This window comes from Eschrichtius robustus, chromosome 3 (genome assembly GCF_028021215.1).
Source record: "Eschrichtius robustus isolate mEscRob2 chromosome 3, mEscRob2.pri, whole genome shotgun sequence".
NCBI classification, from domain to species: Eukaryota; Metazoa; Chordata; class Mammalia; order Artiodactyla; family Eschrichtiidae; genus Eschrichtius; species Eschrichtius robustus.
In genome coordinates this window covers 68,877,721-68,899,350 of record NC_090826.1, presented here as the reverse complement: position 1 = coordinate 68,899,350, position 21,630 = coordinate 68,877,721, and the positions used below count along the sequence as shown (strand labels likewise).

Here is a 21,630-nt window from a genome sequence, read left to right as displayed (position 1 = left end):
TATGTTTCATCTACTGTGTCCCTTAGCACTATTTTACTAAGAAATACTTTAGTGATTTTGGCTGGACTGTACATCTAGATGAATTGCAAATTATTCAAAAATCCTGAATGGCCTCTAAAATGTAGCAAAGTGGTGAGTCCTACTATCTCTCAGGATGGTAGAGAAAGGTTGGCAGAATCCACAATGTCAGGGAAGGTTCTCTCTCAGATAAAAGAGAAGTTTATCCCTTTTTGAAGCTCCCCTCACCAATCTTTTCCAACCTAAACTCCAAATATACATTTAGCTCCATTGGAGGTTTAAGTGTTCCCAAAGTAGTGTAGAGCCAGAGGATTCAGAATTGTGACATTATTTATCTAACACCTTTATAGAAAAAAAAGAAAAACTTAGCCTCAATATTTGTACTCTCAAACAATGTTGGTTCACCTGGACAGTCCCTCATTGTTTATCTCTCTTGATGTTTCCATTACTTCTCTTCTTTTCAATGTCTCCATCTCCCTCATAAGGGTATTCCATGCTACCCCTTCAAATAGAGTAAAGAAGTTCTACCTTGAATCTAACTTTACATCTAGCAAAACTTTCCTCTGCCCAGATTTTTGCTGATTCCACCTTGGAGAAGGATGAGTTATGGCCCTATAGTTGGTGAAAACAATGGTGGGTCTTCAATCACCTTCAGTCTTTCACAGCCAACAATGGCCATGGCTTGTTTTTCTCCCTGGATTACATAGAGAAAACATACCTTACTTTTTGGACCTGTTGCATCCTACATCCATATCATAAGCATCCTGGCTGCCACTCTAATTTTGTTCCCAATATCTACTTTGGGCTCTCTTCCTCAATACTTATGACCTTTCTATTCCTAGATCTTTTTTAAAGACCCCGTCCATCTCTTCCATTGAATCATTGCTCTTGGACATTCATTTGAGCACAGCTTCACCTGCAGCTTTGCTTTAGGAAATATTCCTTTTTCCTTAACTATCCCTAAGGAATTCTTGCCCTTGTAATACCCAGGACTTCCCCAAAAAAGATAATAATTCTGATTATAAGTAAATTAGACTGCTTTAATATAAATAACTATTGAGCCAAAGCATATTCATTTGAAAAAGACTTTGAAATTTGAAGAAGAGAGTTAAGAGAAAAAAGAGAGAAAAAAAAAAAAAACCCTGAAAACTATTTTCTGGAATTCTTTTTCTGTCTTTATTAATAGTCCTAACTTCTTCAGCTACCCAGAGAACTTTAGAATCATTTAGGAACACCTGTATAAGACAACTTTGTTATTGACTTGCACTAGTAAACATATTTGATCACTCTACTTTGGGAACATGGCTAGGATGGTTTGGAATTCAACTAATGAAAATCAGGCATGGGTTCATTAGAGGAAAAAGCTTTTTTTTACAGAAACGAAATGTAAGTCCTTTAGAAATACTTGTTCTTTTTAATTAACTTAAATCATATTGTCATCCAGAGATAAGTGAAACATTCTCCCTCCTTTATTTATCTCCAGCATTTCATTCTCTCCCAGTCTTCTCCTCTATAAGGAGAGAATTTTAAATACATGGTATCACTCTGGGGAGGTTGAAAGAGATGCTTAATAGCAGGTATGCTTGCTCCCCGCCAGGCACTATGCTAATTTCTGTGAATACAAAGATAAGTAAAATCCACACTCTGTTTCTTAAAAGACTCACAATTTATTTAGAAAAGCAGATAACTATGTAACCAGTTTATACTCAATGAGATTAGTACTTGCATAGAGTTTTAAATTAAGTGTTATGGATAAATAATAAGGGAATAGTTAATTTTGCTGAGGAGATTTAGAAAGATGTCATATAAATTAAATTGTAAATAGTGCAGAAATACAAAGGGTGGTTTGCAATAGAGCATATGTTGGCCCACCACTGCTTAAGGTTGGCCTTTGCACTTGAGGTGTGACTGATCCTAGAAGGAACCATCAGTTAGATGTTGTCAGAGACAGAAAGTAAAACATGAATAGAAGCAGAGTCTCAAAGAGGCTGTCAGCAACCCTGGTTTGGGCCAAGTGTCTGAATCAAGGCAACTGATGTCGCATGCAGAGCTGGAACATTCCCACAATTGCATCTGAAAACAAAACATAAAAAGAGTGAAAACAAAGCACATATTGTAACATGGCTGTCAGCACTAGAACAGGCAGATGGGTACCAGCCATCCAACTGAGGTATAGCTTAGAGTTTTTCCAAAAGCTTGTGAGAGGAGCAGAACGGGGCCAGATCACCTGTTTACTCAAGAGGCAAATCCTCTAAGAAGTCATCTGCAGCCCGGAACATCTGCTTCAGTGCAGAGAGGATCAAAATGTCCTTTAAAGGATCCATCTCCCGCTCTGAAGCATAATTTTCAACCACCAAGATATTAGAAAGAGGAATGCCTAGCATCTTGTTGACATTCTGTATCTGTGGAAAAATGAATTTAATAAGCATAAGTCTTATATCTGAAATTTGACTGATTTAAATATAATTCAAGAAACAGAAAAAGTAATGGCTTAATAAATTATTTTCTGAATATAATTATAATTCAGATCATTATTTTAAAGTGGGGTATAAACTTGAATCAACCAGGCAATTGATCCATTTCTTCATTTACCCATGAATATGTAGTGTGAGCGCACACACACACACACAGTACAACACTATTACAATACTATCTAGTTGCGAAAAGTATTCCTTACCTGGCTTTGAGAAATCATAGATTTATTCATCTTTAAGAAGTTGTCTTGAAGAACTTCATAGCAATTATTCACTTTAGTAAACAATGCTACATGTGCTACACCTATATCAAATAGATAAATCAGTTATTTTATATCATAAACAGCAATTTATCAACAAGGTAATTAAATATGTGTGAAAACAGTACTCTGTAAGGTAAAGTTAAGATCAGGAGAATGCAATATCCCCAAGAAATCTCAATATGGGACTTGAAGTTCTTCTAACAGGAGAAATTATTTCTTCCAAAGTGAGAGATCATTTCTAAATGCAATTAAATTCACTAAGTTGCAATCAGCTACTATTCCATTCAAATAGTGTGTTTTAAAGTGGCCAGGGGGTAAAAGTGGTTGCTGAATCTTGAAGACTACAAAAGAACCCCAAGAAAGAGAAAGTGAGGAAGATTGTGTGTGAGCATTTATAAAAGCAAAGTACACTGATTTCACAGTTCTACTAAGGACCTCTTGCCTTTTCCCTCAAACCGCAGAGATCAGATGAGTAAATCACACTCGGCTTCTAACTGAATCAAAGTTCTGCTTTACTAATAACTGCTTCCCCAGGAAGGACAGAGGGGATATCCCTACAAACCCCAAAGACATAAAAAGAATAAGAAAATACTACAAACAACTCTACATGCATAAATTTGACAACTTAGAAGAAACAGACTAAAACTACACACTACAAACTACCACAACTCATCTAATATGAAATAGATAATTTTAATAACTCTAAAACTATTTTTAAATTGAATTTGTGGTTTTAAAAACTCCTGAAAAAGAAATCTTCGGGCCCAGATGGCTTTAGTGGAGAACTCTACCAGACATTTAAAAAGAAATTAATACCAGTTCTACACAATCTCTTCCAGAAAATGAAAGAGGAAGGAACACTTCCCAACTCATTTTATAACACCAATATTACCCTGAGACCAAAACCTGACAAAGACCACAGAAATTAAAAAAACAAACAAACAAAAAATAAAAACCCAACAACTACAGACCAATATTCCTCATAAATATAGAGGCAAAAATTCTTAATAAGATATTATCATACAGGACTCAGCAATACATAAAAAGAATTATGCACCATGAACACATGGGTTTTTTTCCTAGGGAGACAAAGTTGGCTTAAGATTCAAATTCAGTCAATATAATCCACGATACAAACAAGCTAAAGAGGAAAAGACTCCCATGATCATATCAATCTATGGAGAAAAACCATTTGGCAAAATTCAACACCCATTCATGATTTAAAAAAAAAAAAAAAAAACTCCTAGAGAAGTAGGAATAAAGAAGAACTTCCTCAGCTTAATAAAGAACTATTATTAAAAACGCATAGTTGACATCATAGTGGTGAAACACTGGATACTTTCCTCCTAAGATCAGAAACAAGGCAAGGGTATCTGCTCTCACCACTATTATTCAACATAGTATTGGAAGTCCTAGCCAGGACAGTAAGACAAGCAAAGGAAATAAAACACATACAAATTGAAAAGGAAGACATAAAATTGTCCCCATCTGAGATGGCATGAAATCCTAAGAATTCAACAAAAAATCTTCCTAGAGCTAACAAACTATCAATATCCCACCAAGATTTTTTTGTAGAAATAGACAAGGTAATTCTAAAATTCCCATGGAAATGTAAAGGCACTAGAATAGCTAAAACAATTTTGACAAATAAGAATAACGTGGGAGGAATTATTTTACGCACTTTAAGACCTATATTTGTATTATTATACAGTTATAAAGACTGTGTGGTGTTGGTAGAAGAACGAACACATAGATCAAGGTAACAGAATACAGAACCCAGAAATAGATGCACAAAAGCAAGGACAATGAATTTTTGACAACAGTGCAAAAGCAATACAATGGAGCAATGATAATCTTTTCAACAAGTGGTGCTGGAGCAATTGAATATCCATAGGCAAAAATAAAATAAAATAAACTTTGACCTACACCTCACATCTTACACAAAAAGTGATTCAGAATTAATCATATATTGAAATGTAAAAAATAAGACTATAAAATTTTTAGAAGAAAACATAGAAAAAATTTGGGGACTTAAAGCTTGGTAAAGGATTTTAGACACAAAATGAAAAGCATGATCCTTAAAAGAAAAAAATTGATAAATTGGAGCTCACCAAAATTTTTAAAATTTAGTTTTGTGAAAGTCTCTGTTAAGATAATGAAAAGACAACTGAGCACTGGGAGAAACTATTTGCAAACCATATATCTGATAATTGACTCGTATCTAGAATTTATCGATCTCTTAAAACTCAACAGTGGGGCTTCCCTGGTGGCGCAGTGGTTGAGAATCTGCCTGCCAATGCAGGCGACACGGGTTCGAGCCCTGGTCTGGGAAGATCCCACATGCCGCGGAGCAACTAGGCCCGTGAGCCACAATTACTGAGCCTGCGCGTCTGGAGCCTGTGCTCCGCAACAAGAGAGGCGGCGATAGTGAGAGGCCCGCGCACCGCGATGAAGAGTGGCCCCCGCTCGCCGCAGCTGGAGAAAGCCCTCGCACAGAAACGAAGACACAACACAGCCATAAATAAATGATAAATTAATTAATTAAACAACAGCAACAAAAAAAAAAAAACTCAACAGTGAAAAACCAAAGTGTCCAAATAGAAAATAGGTCAAAGACATGAAGAGATATTTCCCTGAGGAAGACACATACAAACAAATACGTACATTAAAAGATGTTCAATGTAATTCATCGTTAGGGCAATGCAAATTAAGACCATGATGAGCTATCACTATACACCTATTAGAAGAGTTAAATTTTTTTTTAAATAGCAATAATGGCAAATACTAGCAAGAATACAGAGAAACTAGATCTCTCATATATTGTTAAAATATAAAATGTGCAGTAATTCTGAAGAGTTGTTTGGTGGTTTCTTAAAAAATTAAACACACACTTAGCATAGGACCCAACAATCACAATTTCGGGGAATTATCCCAGGAGAATGAAAACTTATGTCCCACAAAAACCTGCACACTAATATTCAAAGGAGCTTTATTTGCAATAGCCAAAAACCAGAAGTAATCAAAACGTCCTTTGATAAAGAATGGTTAAAACAACTGTGGAATATCTACACCATGGATTACTCTCAACAATAAAAAGGAATGAACAATTGATATACACAACAACTTTGATGGAATTCAAAGGATATTAGGCTGAGAGAAAAAAGCCAGTCTCAAATCAGACATACTGTTGGATTCCATTTGTATAACATTCTCAAAATGACAAAAGTATGGAGGTGGAGGAGAGATTAGTTGCTGCCAAAAACTATGGATGGTGAGGATTGGGGGATACCATGACAAAGACTTTGTGGTGATAGAGTAGTTCTGTATCTTGATTGTAGTGGCGGTTACAAGAATCTACACGTGACAAAATGACAAAGCTATACCAAACATTATAAGAGTGTTATATCTCCCGATTTTAATCTTTCTGGTCTAGTCACATAATGTGGGGAGGTGACTCCCCTATCTAGCCACAGGAAAATCACACATGACAAAAAAAACTATGGCCTTTCTAGTGTTTAAGTACTGAAGACTAGGATTTAGGGTCCTGCTTTCAATAAAGCCTTTGGATGATCTCCATCTGCTGTTGCCACCAACTAACCCAGGGCTCGGGAAATTGGATGAAGGGGGCATGGGACCTTGCTGTACTCTTTTTGCAATTTCTTGTGAATATATCATTATTTCCAAGTAAAAATATTTTAATAAGTACAATGAGACTCACCGCAGTTTAATACTTCTTTCTGAACTTGTTTGAACTTTGCCACCATTTTAGAGGAGAGATTGTCAATAGAGTTGATATCAAAGACATAAGCCACGCAGTGAATCCTGTCTTTCAGTGATGGAGAGGTGATGAAAGTAGGATGCTTGGGTGTAATTGGTTTATGGGGACTAAACTGTTATAGAAACATAAGGTAACATTTAGAGAGTCTCTGCTGAATTCTTTCAGATACAATTCATGTTTCAAACATGCCCACCACTAACCTCCAAGCCAAAACCTTCTCTTCCCCCCGATACTCCTTCCCCAGATTAGTTAGTAGCACGCCTTTCATACTTTCCTCTCCACTGTTAGCATGGTGCCATTATGTCTTTTTTATAAAACAACACACTCCATTGCTTTGGCAAAAATGGTGATTATAACTTAATTATCCATAATGGAAATATTTCAGAAAAGTACAAATAATGTTTTTTTAAAACCTAATTTCAAAACTCTTGCATACTTAAATGCACTAACTGAGAGAAAAGGCAAGAGAAAAATATATTGAAAATGCCATTTAAACTAAAACACTATAATTTCTTTTAATTTTACAGAAGAAAAAGAAACTAAAGTGAAAAAAATACCAAATTTTAAATTAACATCTCCTTACCACAAGACAATAATCTTTCCAGGGTTAAGAAAATAATTACAAAACATAATACAAGGCTGGGTTCATTATTTTTTTAACTCTATGTTTCAATGTTGGACTGAATTGATTGACTCTGTGCTGTGAAAAATGAAGGTGCTTATATGTCTATGATTTCTCCCATTTTTCTGCCCTGCTCCTCCTCCCTGTATCTTTATGTCTTTTTAGATTGTGAGCTTCTTAAGGATAGGATTATGTTCATATTCAAAACTAGCGTAGTATCTGACACAAATTTGGTTTTTAATCAACAGTTTTTAAATAAATAAGTGCATAGTTAAGGTTTCCAATCAAGCACAATTGAGAGGCAAAGGAGGTCACTGCTTAGAAACTGAGGCTGATTTTATTGTACCTAAAAGAAAGGTGATAATAATGGTTAACTTTCTGAGAACTTAGAGTACATCTTCTCATTTAATCTTCTTAGCCACCTATGAGATGAGCATTAGCATTATCTACATTTCACACACACATGAAAAAACCAAGACTTACAGAGACAAGTATGTAACTTGCTTATGGGTACACACCTAATTGGTGGCAGAGCCAACCTTTGAATCTAAGTATTTAAGTAGTGAAGCCTGATTACTTTCAGTATAACATCACACTTCAACAAAAAGTGGTTGTTTCAATATTTTGCCTAAGTGATTATTAAAGTGCAAGAGATTATACTACTACTTTCCTACTATTTTACATCATTGTAAAGAACGATATAAACACAGCTCCTCCTGATCTTTCCCTGGAACCTATATGAGTAGAATCTTGCCTTTTGGCTATATTTCTTAATGCTATAGAAAATAAGAGCTGTTATCTACTTTCCTTACATGAATACTTATTAAAGTACAGCAGTGTTGGTTGGTGTTAAAACCACTTTATGACAGTTGAAACTGCCTGGGGTAAAAAGTCAATGAAAAGCATTGGTGAAAATGATTTGAAATGTTTTAGACATTGAAGGATTCTTACCTGATATCTGTCTGGCACGCAGCCTTTTAAGATGTGGGGTATGTCAGCCACACATAAGCCTACTCCCTCTTTCTCATCCAGCCCCATGGAGTCACACAACATAAATGGCAGAGATTTACCATCTTTTCCATCTTTAACAGAATATATCCTATACTGTAAAACAAAACACATCAAGTATAAAAGTTCATTCTTCAACTAGCCTTCAAGACATGGCAATAGGAAAAATAGAAACTGGTTAATATTTTTAAACTGTGGTCCTCAAACATTTTGGTCTCAGGGTCAACTTAGACCCTTAAAAATTATTGAGGGTCCCAAAGTTATTTTATTCATGTGAGTTATATCTATTGGCATGTAACATACTAGAAATTAAAACAAAAAATTTTAAATATTTCTTAAATCATTTAAAAATACAATTATGACCCTGTTACATGTTAATTATCAATTTTACAAAAAAAATTATTTTCCAAAAAAGTTATAGAAAAGAGTGGAATTGATTTACTTTTTGCAATTCTCTTTAATGTCTAAATTAATAGAAAAGAGCTGGATTCTCATATTTGCCTCTGCATTCAATCTGTTGTGATATACTGCTTTGGTTGAAGTACATGAAAAAAATCTGGCCTCACACATACATGTAGTAGGCAAGGAGGGAGTATTTAATTTAACAGCTTTCAGAGAATTATGGACATTCCTCATTAATAATACATCAAAGCTGAACAAGTGATAATTTCTCAAAGATTAGCTGCAATGTGAAATTCATGACGTTTTCATACTATTACATTAAGTTCGTTGATCTATCTTACACTTTGAATATATCTTTTATCCATCCATGATTTTGTAACCTGATGCATTGGTCATTTGAAAATATTGGTTCACTGTCTTATCTGGATGGTCCAAATATTGGCACATTTCATTGTACAATATTAAAACATCATATTTGTTAATACCATCATAAATCTCATTAGATAAGTCTTTAAGTTCTTAAGTTTTCAAGCTCAAAGTGGTGGATACAAGTTTCCCAACGTTCTAATTTTTTCTTAAAGGCTCAAATGCTATCTTTGGTAACAAACACTGTGAGTTGCTGTCCTTGAAGTGACAGGCTCATTTCGTGCATTTTCCCCAAAAATGTCTACCAAATACCCAAGTTTGACTCAGCAAGCCTTTCAGTTGTCTTTTCAATCAAAAATGTTACATGAGAAAAGTTCAGCTTACAACTCAGTTGCACCAGTGCCCTTGCTAGACAACCAGCATATTTTGACATGCATTAGGAGCACTTTATATGCACTTCCCATTTCATCACACAAAATTTTTAAATGATGTGCATTTAAAAGTTGAGTTTAAATAAAATCAATAATCGTTACTGATTCATCAAGGAAATTCTTAAGTGAAACTGGCATTTTGTTTGTTTTTACTGCAAACTCAGTGGTAGGGAAGATTACAGTGACTGTAGTAGTGTTTGGTGCCATTGCTTGATTCATGCTAAGGTGCCAACAGATAAAATTATATTTGTTTGATCAATTCAAATGTTAATACACTAGAAAGAGCAAAAAGCATCTTAGTGTTTTAAAAACAGTTTTAAGCTCACAGATCCCCTAAAAGAGTTTCAGGGACTCTAAGGGGTCCACAAACCTCACTTTAAGAAGCACTACTTTAACAAAGCTTCTTTTCTAGACACACTCAATCTGATCCCAAGACTATTTTTCAGGAAAACTCTGAAAAAACTTTATTTATTGGTCAAATACACTTCCAACATAGACACAACTATGGAAGATTTGGGAAGAATCACAAAGAAAAGGACTTCTCAGAGACACCAGACAATACTCTAATCACCATTCTCCCACTCTAAATGAGGAAGTGGAGAATACCCCTGTAGCCTATTGTAATTTGTGTTTTTGTTTGTTTTCAAATGTGTTAAGAAATATTAGTTTCATTTAACCAGTTTTCACAGCTGAATATTTATTCTATAAAAACTTTACTGATTGTACATTTTATATATAGTTCAAACTACTGAACGAAAAAAGTAGGTCCCAAAGATGCAAAATTACTGCACCAACCAATCCAAGGTAAAGGCAGATTTACACGCTGTACAGCTCTCCGAGGCCAGGAGGTGGTCAGTTTTAAGTATAAATGTCAAAACTGTACAAAATAAGGTTTTGATTTTATTTCATTCTTCATACATTCCATATGATTGCGAGCTCAGAAGCCTACTGAATGGTAGGCATCTGGAATCAGGAATCAGTCCCCACTCCTGGCAGGAATGCGGGTGTCTATTTACACAGGGCACTCTTCAGACAGCAATCTGTACTTGGTATATTGTGTTGACATGAAAGCAGAGACCAAGAACATTAAACGTCGATATAAGGTAGTTCTTTCTCTTAAAAAGGAGTTTCTGCATTTAATAGTGTGCCTAAAGAATTTTAACTTATTGAATAAAATATATTCTAAGTGAACCTAAAAATTACACTTTATAAACATAAAAATACTTTTATTTTTGGTGTAATACATCAATCATATCTGCAAATAGAAAACCAAAACTGTATATAAAGTAGTAGTTTTCACCCAGCAACAAGAAGCACTTATGTAGTTATTTTTCAAAAGGGTCAGGAAAAACTAATTATATACCCACTAAGATTAACTTATAACTTAGATATCATACTTACTGCTATTCAGTGATTCACTAATACAGCAAAACAAGCTTTCCCCTAGAGAGAGTGGTTTCTTCCTGTCAACTGGGTAAGAATCGGACATACTTAAAAAAGAAGGGAGAATCAATTGACTTCTCAGCGTGAATCCTACATGCGTTTTAGTCTGGGGGTATGTTCATCAGTGGGTGTTTAATCAGAAGTACTTATCCTGAAAGATAAGTCTTCCCATTGATTTAGAATTTTCCATCTCTGAGGTTTTGTACCTTCTTGGAGACAAGGGCATGCCTCAGATTTTTCTGTATTTCTATTTGGGGCAGGGGAGGCGAGGCTGGCTAACACCTCTTTAGATTCTGTTTTCGAGAGGGTAAAAAACAAGGAAAACAAACATTATTCCAGACTTTTCTGACACCCAAACTAGGAAAACACACTTCTTTTTTATACAGTCCTAGCCAAAGATAACAAAAATTAGAGCCTCAAAGAGCAGCCCAGAGCTCTCCATTATACTTTTATACCTGTGTGTGTATTAAGTATAAAATAATGACGTTTGGACAAAGGAGCTTTGTAGTTATTTATTTTAAAGTTACAGTACTTAGAAACTCCTTGGTAATAAATTGCTTGGCTATTTCAAGTCCTGCTTCCAAGCGTGAGCGCCAAGTGAACGTGTTTCAGGCTGGGAGGGTGGGTCCGGGCCCCGGGGAGCCCCAGCCGCCCTGCGCCATGCGATTCCGGGGTCGTCTGGGGGCAGCCCGGCCGTCAGAGCTCGTCGATCTTCCTCCGCAGGTACTTGAGCATGGAGTCCATGCCCTGGGCCGAGCCCCAGATCTGCTTCAGCACCTCGCACTCCCGCTCGTTGGCCTGCTCCAGCTCCAGCTTCCTGCTGCAGCGCACGAGGGCCTTGGATTCCACGAGCACAACCGGGTTGCAGGAGGCGAGCTCCTTAAGGCGGACCATGACTTCCCAGGTGAAGGTCCCGGGCCAGAACACCTGGGCGCCCAGGCCTTTGCCGCACGCCGCCTGCGCCGTCAGCTTCCGCCTGCTGAGCAGCGTTTCGTTCGCAGATGCTCCTCCCATTACCGTGGGAAACATAACGGTGGTACAGCCGTCTGGCCTCTGTCCGAAGATAGCCGCGGGTGTTTGGAACCGAGCCTTTTCATTGGCCCAAACCACGTCACAGAGAGGCAGTATGGACGCTCCTCGTCCAATGGCTGGGCCGTTTACGGCTGCAGTGATAGGCTTCTTAAACTGAATGAAAGCATTCACGAAGTTTCTGAAGGCCTCGGCCATCTTCGTGTTCTCCCTCTTCCGGTCGTCGGTCAGGCGCCGCCGGATGAAGTAGATGAAGTCGAGGACGCAGCAGAAGACGCTGCCCAGGCTGCCGAGCAGCACCGGCTTGCTGTCTCGGTGGCGGCCGTGCTCTCGGCGCTCTGCACTTCCGCCCTCACCTCTGGGTTGAGTGAGTTGTTCTCGGACGACTTCGTGGACAGCAGGATGTGGGTGAAGCCTTCCTGCTTCCGGACGACGATGTCCCTGTACCTGTAGGTGCTTTCCGTCTGCCTCACTGCCGCTGGTCGAAGGGCTGGTCTCGTCCGTCGTCGATGAATTTCCTTCTCCCGGTCGTCACTCCCGTGACCGACGTCTGCAGGTTGGTGGTCTTGTTGGCTGTCAGCGCGTCCGTGAATGGGGAGGAACCTTTCCCCTTCACGGCTAGCCCCGTGGCCATGGCCGCGGTCAGGGGGCTGGACACCTGAGGCACCAGCGGGGGTATCCCGGGCCGGGCCCCCCATCCGCGGCCGCTTGGCACCGGGGCCCGGCAGAGCCCCGACCGGCTTTGTGGCCGCCACCGCCAGCGCCACCGTGTCCTCCTGCCCTTGCTCGGCGGGGTCCAGTTTCTCGGGGCGCTCGTTCTGAAAGCCGTCCCCCGCGGTCCTGCTCTTGATAGGGTTCTTGGGCACGAGGATCTTTATGCCTGCCGTGGCCAGGTCCACGTTCTTCCGGTTCAAGAGGGACGGGGCTGGGTTCTTCCTGAACTTCTGGCCGGCGGCAGACAGCGGGCTGGTCTTGGGCTCGTGCTCTTTGCCGACCATTAGTGATTTAGGAGAGGCCTTGGAAAAGATGCTGTTGGTGGGTCTGGAAATCTGTTTCCTAGCATTGTTCGGGGAGGTCCGATTGGTTCTGGTGAAGGTGCCCTCCTTCTGCTTCTCGGTGTGGAGCCTGTTAAAATCGTGGATATACTCCTCTCGGTTCACCAGGTGCTGTTCCGGCTCCCAGGTGTTATCCCCACTGTCATAGCCCTTCCACCGAACCAAATACTCTGTCTTCCCTTTTTTGTTTTTCCTTTTGTCAACGATCCTTTCAACCTGATGTGAGTTAGTGGTGGAGACCAACATACCCGAGTTTACTCCTTTCCCAAATGTATCCGAACGATTGGTGTTCAACAGTCTGTACCACTCAAGATAAGACTCTTCAGATCAGGAGTTAAAGCCATGCCACATCTCGGCAGGACAATGACTAATATCTTAAATTAGAGGTTATTTTCTTTCCCTGCTCAACAGCCCAACCAATCACTTACTCAGTTCTCCCAAGAATCTCAACCTATTGTAATTTGTGATGGAGTCAAAGCTCCCGTTGCTCCATGAAATGCCTAGGAGCAATCCCACTGGAGATTTTGATCTAAGTGAATGGGGTTTACTGGTACCTCAACATGAAAGGAATTACATGAAGCATTAGAGTTAGATACTTAAAGTACATTATAAAATTTCAAGATCAGTAGGCACATTCGTAGTGACATTAACCATTAACCTGTTTCCTTTACTTCAATTCTTCAGAAAGAAGGGTCTCTGAGCAATAAAATATTCCATTTCCTTCACAAATACTCTGTCCTGTTTTCCTTCAGTGTATATAGTATTTGCATTCTATTTGGAATTCAGGACTTACATCTTCTCTTAAAGCAATGCCTTAGGAGTTTTCAACATAAAAAGAAGGCAGAGAAATTCTGTCCTGATGAGTACCGCTATTATAGCATCTATCACATTGAATACTACTTATTTTTTTATTAATTGCATTGGTCCCTGAGATCCCTCAGTAAAGGGACCAAGTATTATTTGCCCTTAGGTCTCTATTGCAACACAGTATTTAGCAAACATAAACATTTCAATCAATGCTTAATGTCCTGATTTGCTGTTGTGGTATCTTGCCTTGGCTCCTAAGGCTAGGCTGATATATCATAGTAAAGCCACTCAAGTGGATAGAATATAGCCAACATCAAGAAATAAGATGTGATTCTTGAAAGTCCTAGAAAATGCTTTCAGTTATTAAATGTGACACAAAACTAAAATGAGCTATTGCTGTCTTATGCTAAATTATGCATTGACAATGTACAACATATTCCCAATCAGAAGATAACAATATTAGACTATAGCAATCATAGAAAAACACAGCTTGATTATGAAATTTTCTATTAATTCCCTTTATTCTTTTTGTTTGTGTGATAACATTGACAAGCACAGAATGGAAGTTTCTAGATAAATATTGCACTGTAATTGGTAGGTCTTTCAGGTAACATTTTTAAAAATGGTGTTAGTATTATACTTAATTCTTTAAATCTATTAATTTACAAATAAGATAGTCTTTATAGGAGCATTGATAGATTGATTTACCCCTGTGAAGGTTTAAATCGCTGTTTTGCTTCTCATGGTCATTTCTTATAAAATAATAATTGTAATCCATAAAACAAAATCCTCAGAAAATCCTGAAATAACTTACCTGTTCAGTAATGCTGGTGACATCAGACCCCACTATGGCTTGGTGAGTCAAATGGCCGTGGAAAATGGACTTCACTGAATTGAAAAAACTGGACTTTCCGGACCCCACTGGACCCAACAAGAGAATACGGATTTCTGAAACCAAGTCTGCATAGGGCCTGTAGGCTCTGAGGTCTGCTAAGAGACTATTTCTGTGCCTGTAAAAATGCAGTAGTTAAATACAACAGGCAAATTTCCATAAGGAAGAATACAATTTTCCTGGCGCTTTTCTTCCCTCTGAAAGGTATGGTTTAATGCTTACTTATTATTTTGATATTAACATCTATCATATGACTTGAAAGGGTCTAAGGTTATACATTTTGTGCTTGAAGAAAATGCACTTATCTATATCTGACTAAGTTAAACATTAACCAGCAACCAAATCATTGCTAAACTGTTAGCCTTAGACCATATAAATCTAATAAGAAATAACAGTAACACTGAAGATGAATTTTCAGTAAAAAGGTTATATTAAGGAGAAATAAAAATAAAATAAATGCAATGCAGGTGTTTATCTATAAACTGGGGAGAAGGGACTTTGTTTTTAAAATTTTCCGAGGTTCCTCGAAAACTTTATTCTCAAGGAAAGGATTCAGAGGAATTTTCTAAAATGGTCATCTTGACTCTGTCTGGAAAACTTTGAATGTAACAGGGCCAAAGTGAAACATGAAGTCAAATTGTCATCAGGTGGATCTTAAAAGTTTCAGTTGGTAGTGGTTTTGTTTTTGTTGCTGTTCTACATTGTCTTGAACACATTATGTCTGGAACACTATAACCGATTTTTATCACTCCAAGTGATACAATTTTTAATTTTACTATTTCTTCATGCCATTTATACAGTTGGTGAGTAATGAAATGAGTAATAGATAGTCCAAGAAACTAACTTACTGTGTGGCTCTTGTTATTCTGTTTATGTAGCCTGCAGCATCCTTAATTCCTAAAGGAAATAAACAGCATAATAATGTTTAAACTTGTCTAGTTTAATGTGGCCAAGTCTACCTTCTAAATAGGGTATTGAGTCTTCTTGCGTAACCCAGCTGAGCTGTTGGGTTAGGAGTTAGGGTCGGCAGCATAACGAGATGAAGAGGAGCTAAAATTTTCTTCTTTGTACATTAAGTCACTCTGCAAACTCATATAATTATGCCTAGAGGTCCTCGAGCTGACCCAAAACGTGTCACGTGTCAAAATACTGAGGCCTTCCCCCCACCCTTTCTCTCTCTCCATCTCCATCTCCACCTCTTCACTCACACTTCTCAACTTACTTTGATCAAAGCTGCCTATTCTTTCTGGGTAATAACCCCATAACCTTTAGGCCTTCCAGGTTTCATTTTTGAGCTTATAAAAAATTTTGTGGCATGAAATTCAATTGTCTGTCTCCTTTTTCCTTGTTCACGTAGATTAATTATGACCTACCAAACACAAAGACTAGAACCAGAATGTAGGATTATCTAATTTAACATACCTTCCACTCGAAAAACTTCACATTCCAAAAATCGGGAGCCTAAGTCGGGATTTAGTCCTAATTTTTCCGCTAAAAGTTTAGGTATAAAAATGGTTCTCTTGTGTAAATCTAGAGATAAGTACTGAACGGGAGAAATAGAGAACTGAAATTCCAGTTGGTCATTGCTAATTTTCGATGTTGAATTTAAAAATGCAGCTGTCATTTCCATTGTTTTATTCTTTTGAAATGAAAAATAGATGGAAGTATTTGGCTTTCTAAAACTTTCAGAGATTTCAGGATAATGCCCAAGCATAAAGATACCAAAACTATTCTTGGGGCAATAAATCATTGTTACAGTGGATCCCTGACGAATGCACCTATCATGCATATTGCTAATTCTGTTTCCATGGACAGTAGACTTATAAAGAAGTATCAAAGAAACATTTCCAAGCAGCTTTTGAAGACTCTTTTCCTCATTCCATGTCAGTATGGTTCTCACTGCCATTGTTCTGTATCTAGTGAGAAAAAAAATTAATAGTTTGAGAGAGTAGTATAGCATTGTGGTTTCTGCTATACTAGTTCCAGTGAGTTATTTTTGCCTCTCGCCCACTTATTTGGATTTGGATTATAAGGCTATATATATAGTACACACATACACATATATACATATATATGCATATATATAAAACTATAGGTAGATATGAAAAAATAGATAATTTAGATATTTAAAATACCATTAATTTTTTAAGGTCAGTAGAAAAAAATAAACAGACTGGATTAAAAAAATAGAGAAAAATTAATGAATTAGAACAGGGATCAGCACACTTTTTCTTAATAACAGATAGTAAAAATTTTAGGCTAAGTGGGTCATAAGGTCTCTACCACAATGACTCAACTTTGCCAATGTAAGGCAAAAGCAGCCACAAACCATATTTAAACAAATGCACATGACAGTGTTCCAATAGAAGTTTTTCTACAAAAATAGATGGCTGGCACATAGGCCATAGTTTGCCAACCCATGAATTTGAAGATAGAAATGAGAAATTAATTCAGAAAACAGTGTACAAAGAAAGAAATTGAAACATGAGAGGATTAAATAGGGAGGTCCTAAGTGGCAAAATAGACCATTAGCCATCACACCAATTCTTTCAATAAGAAAAATTAGAAACACAGGATAAACTGTAAAACAGATATATTTGAAAGTATTAGAAAAAAAAGCGGTGAAGAATTATGTTATTGGCTAAGATTTGGAAAAGAAGTGAAGACAGAGAGGTAAGCTTGGCATTTGATACATCTGTCAACTTTAGAAGATGCTAAGAAGTTCAGCAAAGCTTTTGCTAGATTCATAGAGCTAGGGTAATATAGCACAACAAAGAGGGCGCCTTCACAACCCTCCCCGAGGCCATGCGTAACAATTATGATGAGCTACAGAGAAGAAGCACCAGTGGACTGGGAGATAGACTTAATTTCATCTCTAGTCTTCTCAATCTATAATCAGATTAAGACAAATGAGGATTGCCAGTGTCTCTAGGTACAGGACAGATGCAATATAAACTTTGGATGAAGAGAACATTTTCTTAACTTTAAATTACCTCTACATTTTCTTGATATTCAATGTCTCACACTCATCATAAACACAGGGGAGCAGACAAAACAACATGATAGAAAACCAAGAGAAAAAATAGAAAAGAAAATAGAAACAAATCCATACTGATCATGGAATTACCCATAGCAATTTTTAAATAACTAAGCTTGGTGTGTTCAAATAAGTTAAAGATAAGATTGAATGGTTGACAGTAAAATGGAAAAAAAAAAATTTAAGGAAATTCTGGACTTAAAAAAATATATCTGAAATTTAAAACTTGAAAGATACATTTAACTGAAGGTTAAACACACTTAAAAGGAATAATTAGTTGGAAGAAACTATATCAAACTGAAACAATGAGACAAAAAGAAGAGGAAGAAAAACAAAGGACAAAAGAGACTAGAGGGTACAGTAAAATTAGCTAACATCTGTGCAACTAGAGTCTAAGAATGAGAGAAGGAAGGAATAGAACATATATTAAAATAGTCCTACAAAACTCAAAAAAGCAAATCTCAAAACATTTCAAAGCACTATAATTTTGAATAAGAATATAGGCTAGAAATCAGAAGAAAAAAAAAAAAGATCCCCTAATACATTAGAAAATAAAGAAATCTACTACTAAGAAATCCCTGGATCAAATAAGAAAACTTAATGAGATCTGGAAAATTTAATAAATGATAATAAAATATTATTGTTGAAACTTGTGAAATGAAGCTAAAACATACTGTAAAAAATGTATATAATTAAATGCATGTATTAGAAAAGAAGAAAGGCTGAAAATGAATTACATAAACTTCAACTTCACAACGTCAAGAAAAAAAGCCAATTAAACACAAAGAAAAAAGAAGAAATTAAATAATAAAAGTAAAAGCAAAAATTAATAAAGCAAAAATAAGTGTACAAAGAGAAGATCAACAGAACCAAAGTTAGTTTTTAAAAAGAATAATAAGATGTGTAAAACATTGCTGATACTGATAAAGAAAAAAGGTGGTGGGGTGACAATGTATCAAGGTCAAGAACATAGACAAGAACATGTATATATGCTACAAACAATAAAAATATTGTTTAAGCTGAACAATTTTTTAAAAATAAATTTGAAAATAGGCAAATTTGAAATGGACCAATTCTGAGAAAAACAAAACTTACCAAAACTGATATGAAAATAAATAGAAAACAATGAATAATGTCATAGCCATTTAAAAAAACAGAATTCATCATTAAAGACTTCCCACAAATAAAACTCAAGGATAAGTGGGTCCAATAGCTAAACCAAACTTTGAGGGATCAGCTTTACAATCTTAAACACTTCAAGAGAATAATTTAGAGACCAACACATTACAATGGCATTATAAGCAAGGAAATTTGCAAGCTAGTCTCACTCCTAAATACTGATGCAAAAATCCTCAGCAAAATATTAGCAAACCTAAAGAAAAAGGAAGTGAAGCAGATTTTTTATTTAAACCTCATTCGCAAAAGCAGCAAATAAAATAATGTTCCTAGGAGTAAATGTTTTAAATATGCGAGCAACTTCTGAAGAGATAATTATATGAAGAATGTTATAAAGGACATGAAAAATGACCCAAATAAAAACCTACCCAACTTTCTTGGATGAGAAAAGCCTTCTTAAAAATGATATCAATTCTTCCAAAATTTATCTTTCAATTCAGTGCAAGCTCGATCAAAAGCCCAAAAACATTCTTTCCATTGAATGTAAGAAGATGATCTGAAAGTTCACATTATATTTCAAGGAGCAAAGAAGAGCCAAGAGAGTTTTGAAGAAAAACAAGTTGAGACATATATAATTATGATAATTAGGAGAATGTGAGAGTGGCACTAAGATAGTCAAGAGCCCTGAGACTGACCAACTTTCATAGCCAGGGTCCCCTAGAAAACAAAGCTTAAGGCCGAGTTTACATGCAGAGGCTTTATTGTGGGGTTCAAATCCAGAGAAATAAACATGAGGTAAAGCAGAACGTGAAATCGAGGACTTGACCAAATACAAAGTTGACACAACTGATTACTCAGCTTGGAGAGCAAGTAATAGCTCTATAGGAAAAGAATTTTAATTAAATCATATGATCCTCATAATCTCATAACATCCTTAAAAGTAAATTCCAGTTGATGTGAGGCACTAAATGTGCAAAGTTTTAGAAGGAAATGCTGGAGAGTATCATTATGACCTCTGTATTGGGAAGGATTTCTAAAATAAGATACTAAAAGTACAAACTATAAAGGAAAGAAAGATAAATTTGACTACATTAAAACTTAAGTTTTTCTTACAATAAAAGATACAACAATGCAACTTTAAAACACATTTATCCTACAAATATTATCCAACGTATAAATAAGAAAACCACAAACAACCTAATAGAAAAGTAGTCAAAGTATGTGAACAGGAAATTCACGGATGAAGTAACTCAAATGGGCTATAAACATATGAAAAAATGTTCAGTAGTTCTAGTGACAAGGAACTGTAAATTAAACAATAATGAGATATCATTTCACATCAAACAAAAGTCCAGTGATACTAACAGTTGACCAGGACATAGAAATTCAAGAATACTTACATTGTCCTGATGGGCATGCAACATTTTGGAAAGCAAGTATATGCATAGCAGCATCGTTTATGGTGATGTTAGAAGATTGGATGTACAAATTTTGGCATATTCATACAAGGAAATACTAAAGGGCATTGAAGTGACTGAACTAGACCTATTTGTATCAACATGGATAAAGCTCAAAGAATTAATTGGAATAAAGCAAGTTGAGAATGAGACTCTTAGCATGATACCATAAATAAACTGTTAATACAAAAAGCAATACTAGAGATCATTTTAGATACATACATATATACAGTAAAAGCATAAAAACAAGCATGATGATAATTTATACCAAAGTCTGGGTAGTGTTTCCCTCTGGGAAGGAAGAGAAGGGAAGATAATGTAGGAGAGACTCTTAGATAATTTCAACAGGATCTGTAATGCTTTGGTTTTCAAGGGGAAAAAAACCAAACCATTCTAATTAAATAAAGCAAATCATTCTAAAAATCAGATAGAACTGTATAAGATTACAGTAGAGTTCATTTATTCTCTATAGTTCCCTGTTTTTGAAATACTCATTAAAAAACAAAACCAGTGAAAGAGAAAACATGATCATTAGCAGTGATTTCACTCTGAAACTTTTTTCAAAGAAAGAAAAACAGGCAACTTTCTTCGCACACAGCTAGGAAACATTGGATGGCAGCAAGTCACTTACCAGTTTTTCAGAGTTGGACGAGGCTTAAACTGCTCTCTCTGATTTATGGAACAGCCACAATTGGGACACTGAAGGTTCTGCTGAGATCAGTGGTTTCCTGGTCATAAGAAAGGAAAGTGAAACTCAAAGCAGCAAACCATCAGGAGACAGCAAGCCACCTGCTGTTAAGTTTCTTTTTCTCTAGTGACAAAGAGACAGGAAACAATAAAACAAAAAAAAAAAGATTCCTGTTGAGCACATGAAAAAGATCTTTGGTCCCCTCTGCAACCCACATCTAGGCATGCATGAAATGGCAATTATTAATTAAAAATTGTGATAAAACTAATAGTTAATAATTTCTTGTGCATATAACTATGTATTTGGCACTGTGCACCTACCTGCATTTTCCTAGTTTCTGCTCAAAACAATCTCATACAGTAAACACTGTTAGCATCCCTATTTCTCAGAGTATGAAAATAAAACTTAAGGACATTAAGAGACTTTGCCCAAAGTAATGGAGCTGATAGAGTGGTGCAGCCAGCTGGTATTCAAAACCCAGACTCTCTGCACTGGAACAAACAGGTTATGATTTGGCTTTTCCTGAATGCATACATAAGGCAGTGTGCAGCCTCCTTTCCTGTTTCCTGTTTATACATTCATTCATTCAATACAGACTTAGATCCTGGGAAGGAAAATGCTGAGTAAGATAAAACCACTGCCCTCAGGGACCATGCTGTGTACTCAGGGAGACAGTCGGGTACACAGACAAATATGTTAGTGTGCCGAGGGCTACAAGTGGAATAAGAACGAGATTGTCTAGGT

The 21,630-nt window shown here is 36.6% G+C and overlaps 1 protein-coding gene and 1 pseudogene across 1 annotated transcript; both read right to left on the bottom strand.

Annotated features, from left to right (window-relative positions):
* Nucleotides 1-1,722: 1,722 nt before the first annotated feature.
* Nucleotides 1,723-20,919, bottom strand: IFI44L (interferon induced protein 44 like). The gene is made up of 9 exons (XM_068538037.1): nucleotides 20,830-20,919; nucleotides 16,011-16,504; nucleotides 15,437-15,485; nucleotides 14,511-14,706; nucleotides 8,107-8,259; nucleotides 6,474-6,645; nucleotides 2,696-2,796; nucleotides 2,246-2,420; nucleotides 1,723-2,091 (listed from the first exon to the last, which is right to left on the bottom strand). The coding sequence occupies exons 2-8, from the start codon at nucleotides 16,492-16,494 to the stop codon at nucleotides 2,250-2,252; spliced, it is 1,326 nt and encodes a 441-aa protein (XP_068394138.1). The 5' UTR covers nucleotides 16,495-16,504; nucleotides 20,830-20,919; the 3' UTR covers nucleotides 1,723-2,091; nucleotides 2,246-2,249.
* Nucleotides 11,502-13,135, bottom strand: LOC137761710 (chromodomain Y-like protein pseudogene; annotated as a pseudogene).
* Nucleotides 20,920-21,630: the final 711 nt, after the last annotated feature.

What these genes read in the sequence shown, in the direction of transcription:
- IFI44L (XM_068538037.1), bottom strand. Translation starts at nt 16,494, where the DNA reads ATGGCAGTGAGAACCATACTGACATGGAATGAGGAAAAGAGTCTTCAA. An exon ending in TGAAGTTTTTCGAGTGGAAG is followed by an intron (nt 15,486 to 16,010) that starts GTATGTTAAATT and finishes TATTTCCTTTAG; the next exon opens with GAATTAAGGATGCTGCAGGC. An exon ending in GAAAGAAGTATTAAACTGCG is followed by an intron (nt 2,797 to 6,473) that starts GTGAGTCTCATT and finishes TATTTGATATAG; the next exon opens with GTGTAGCACATGTAGCATTG.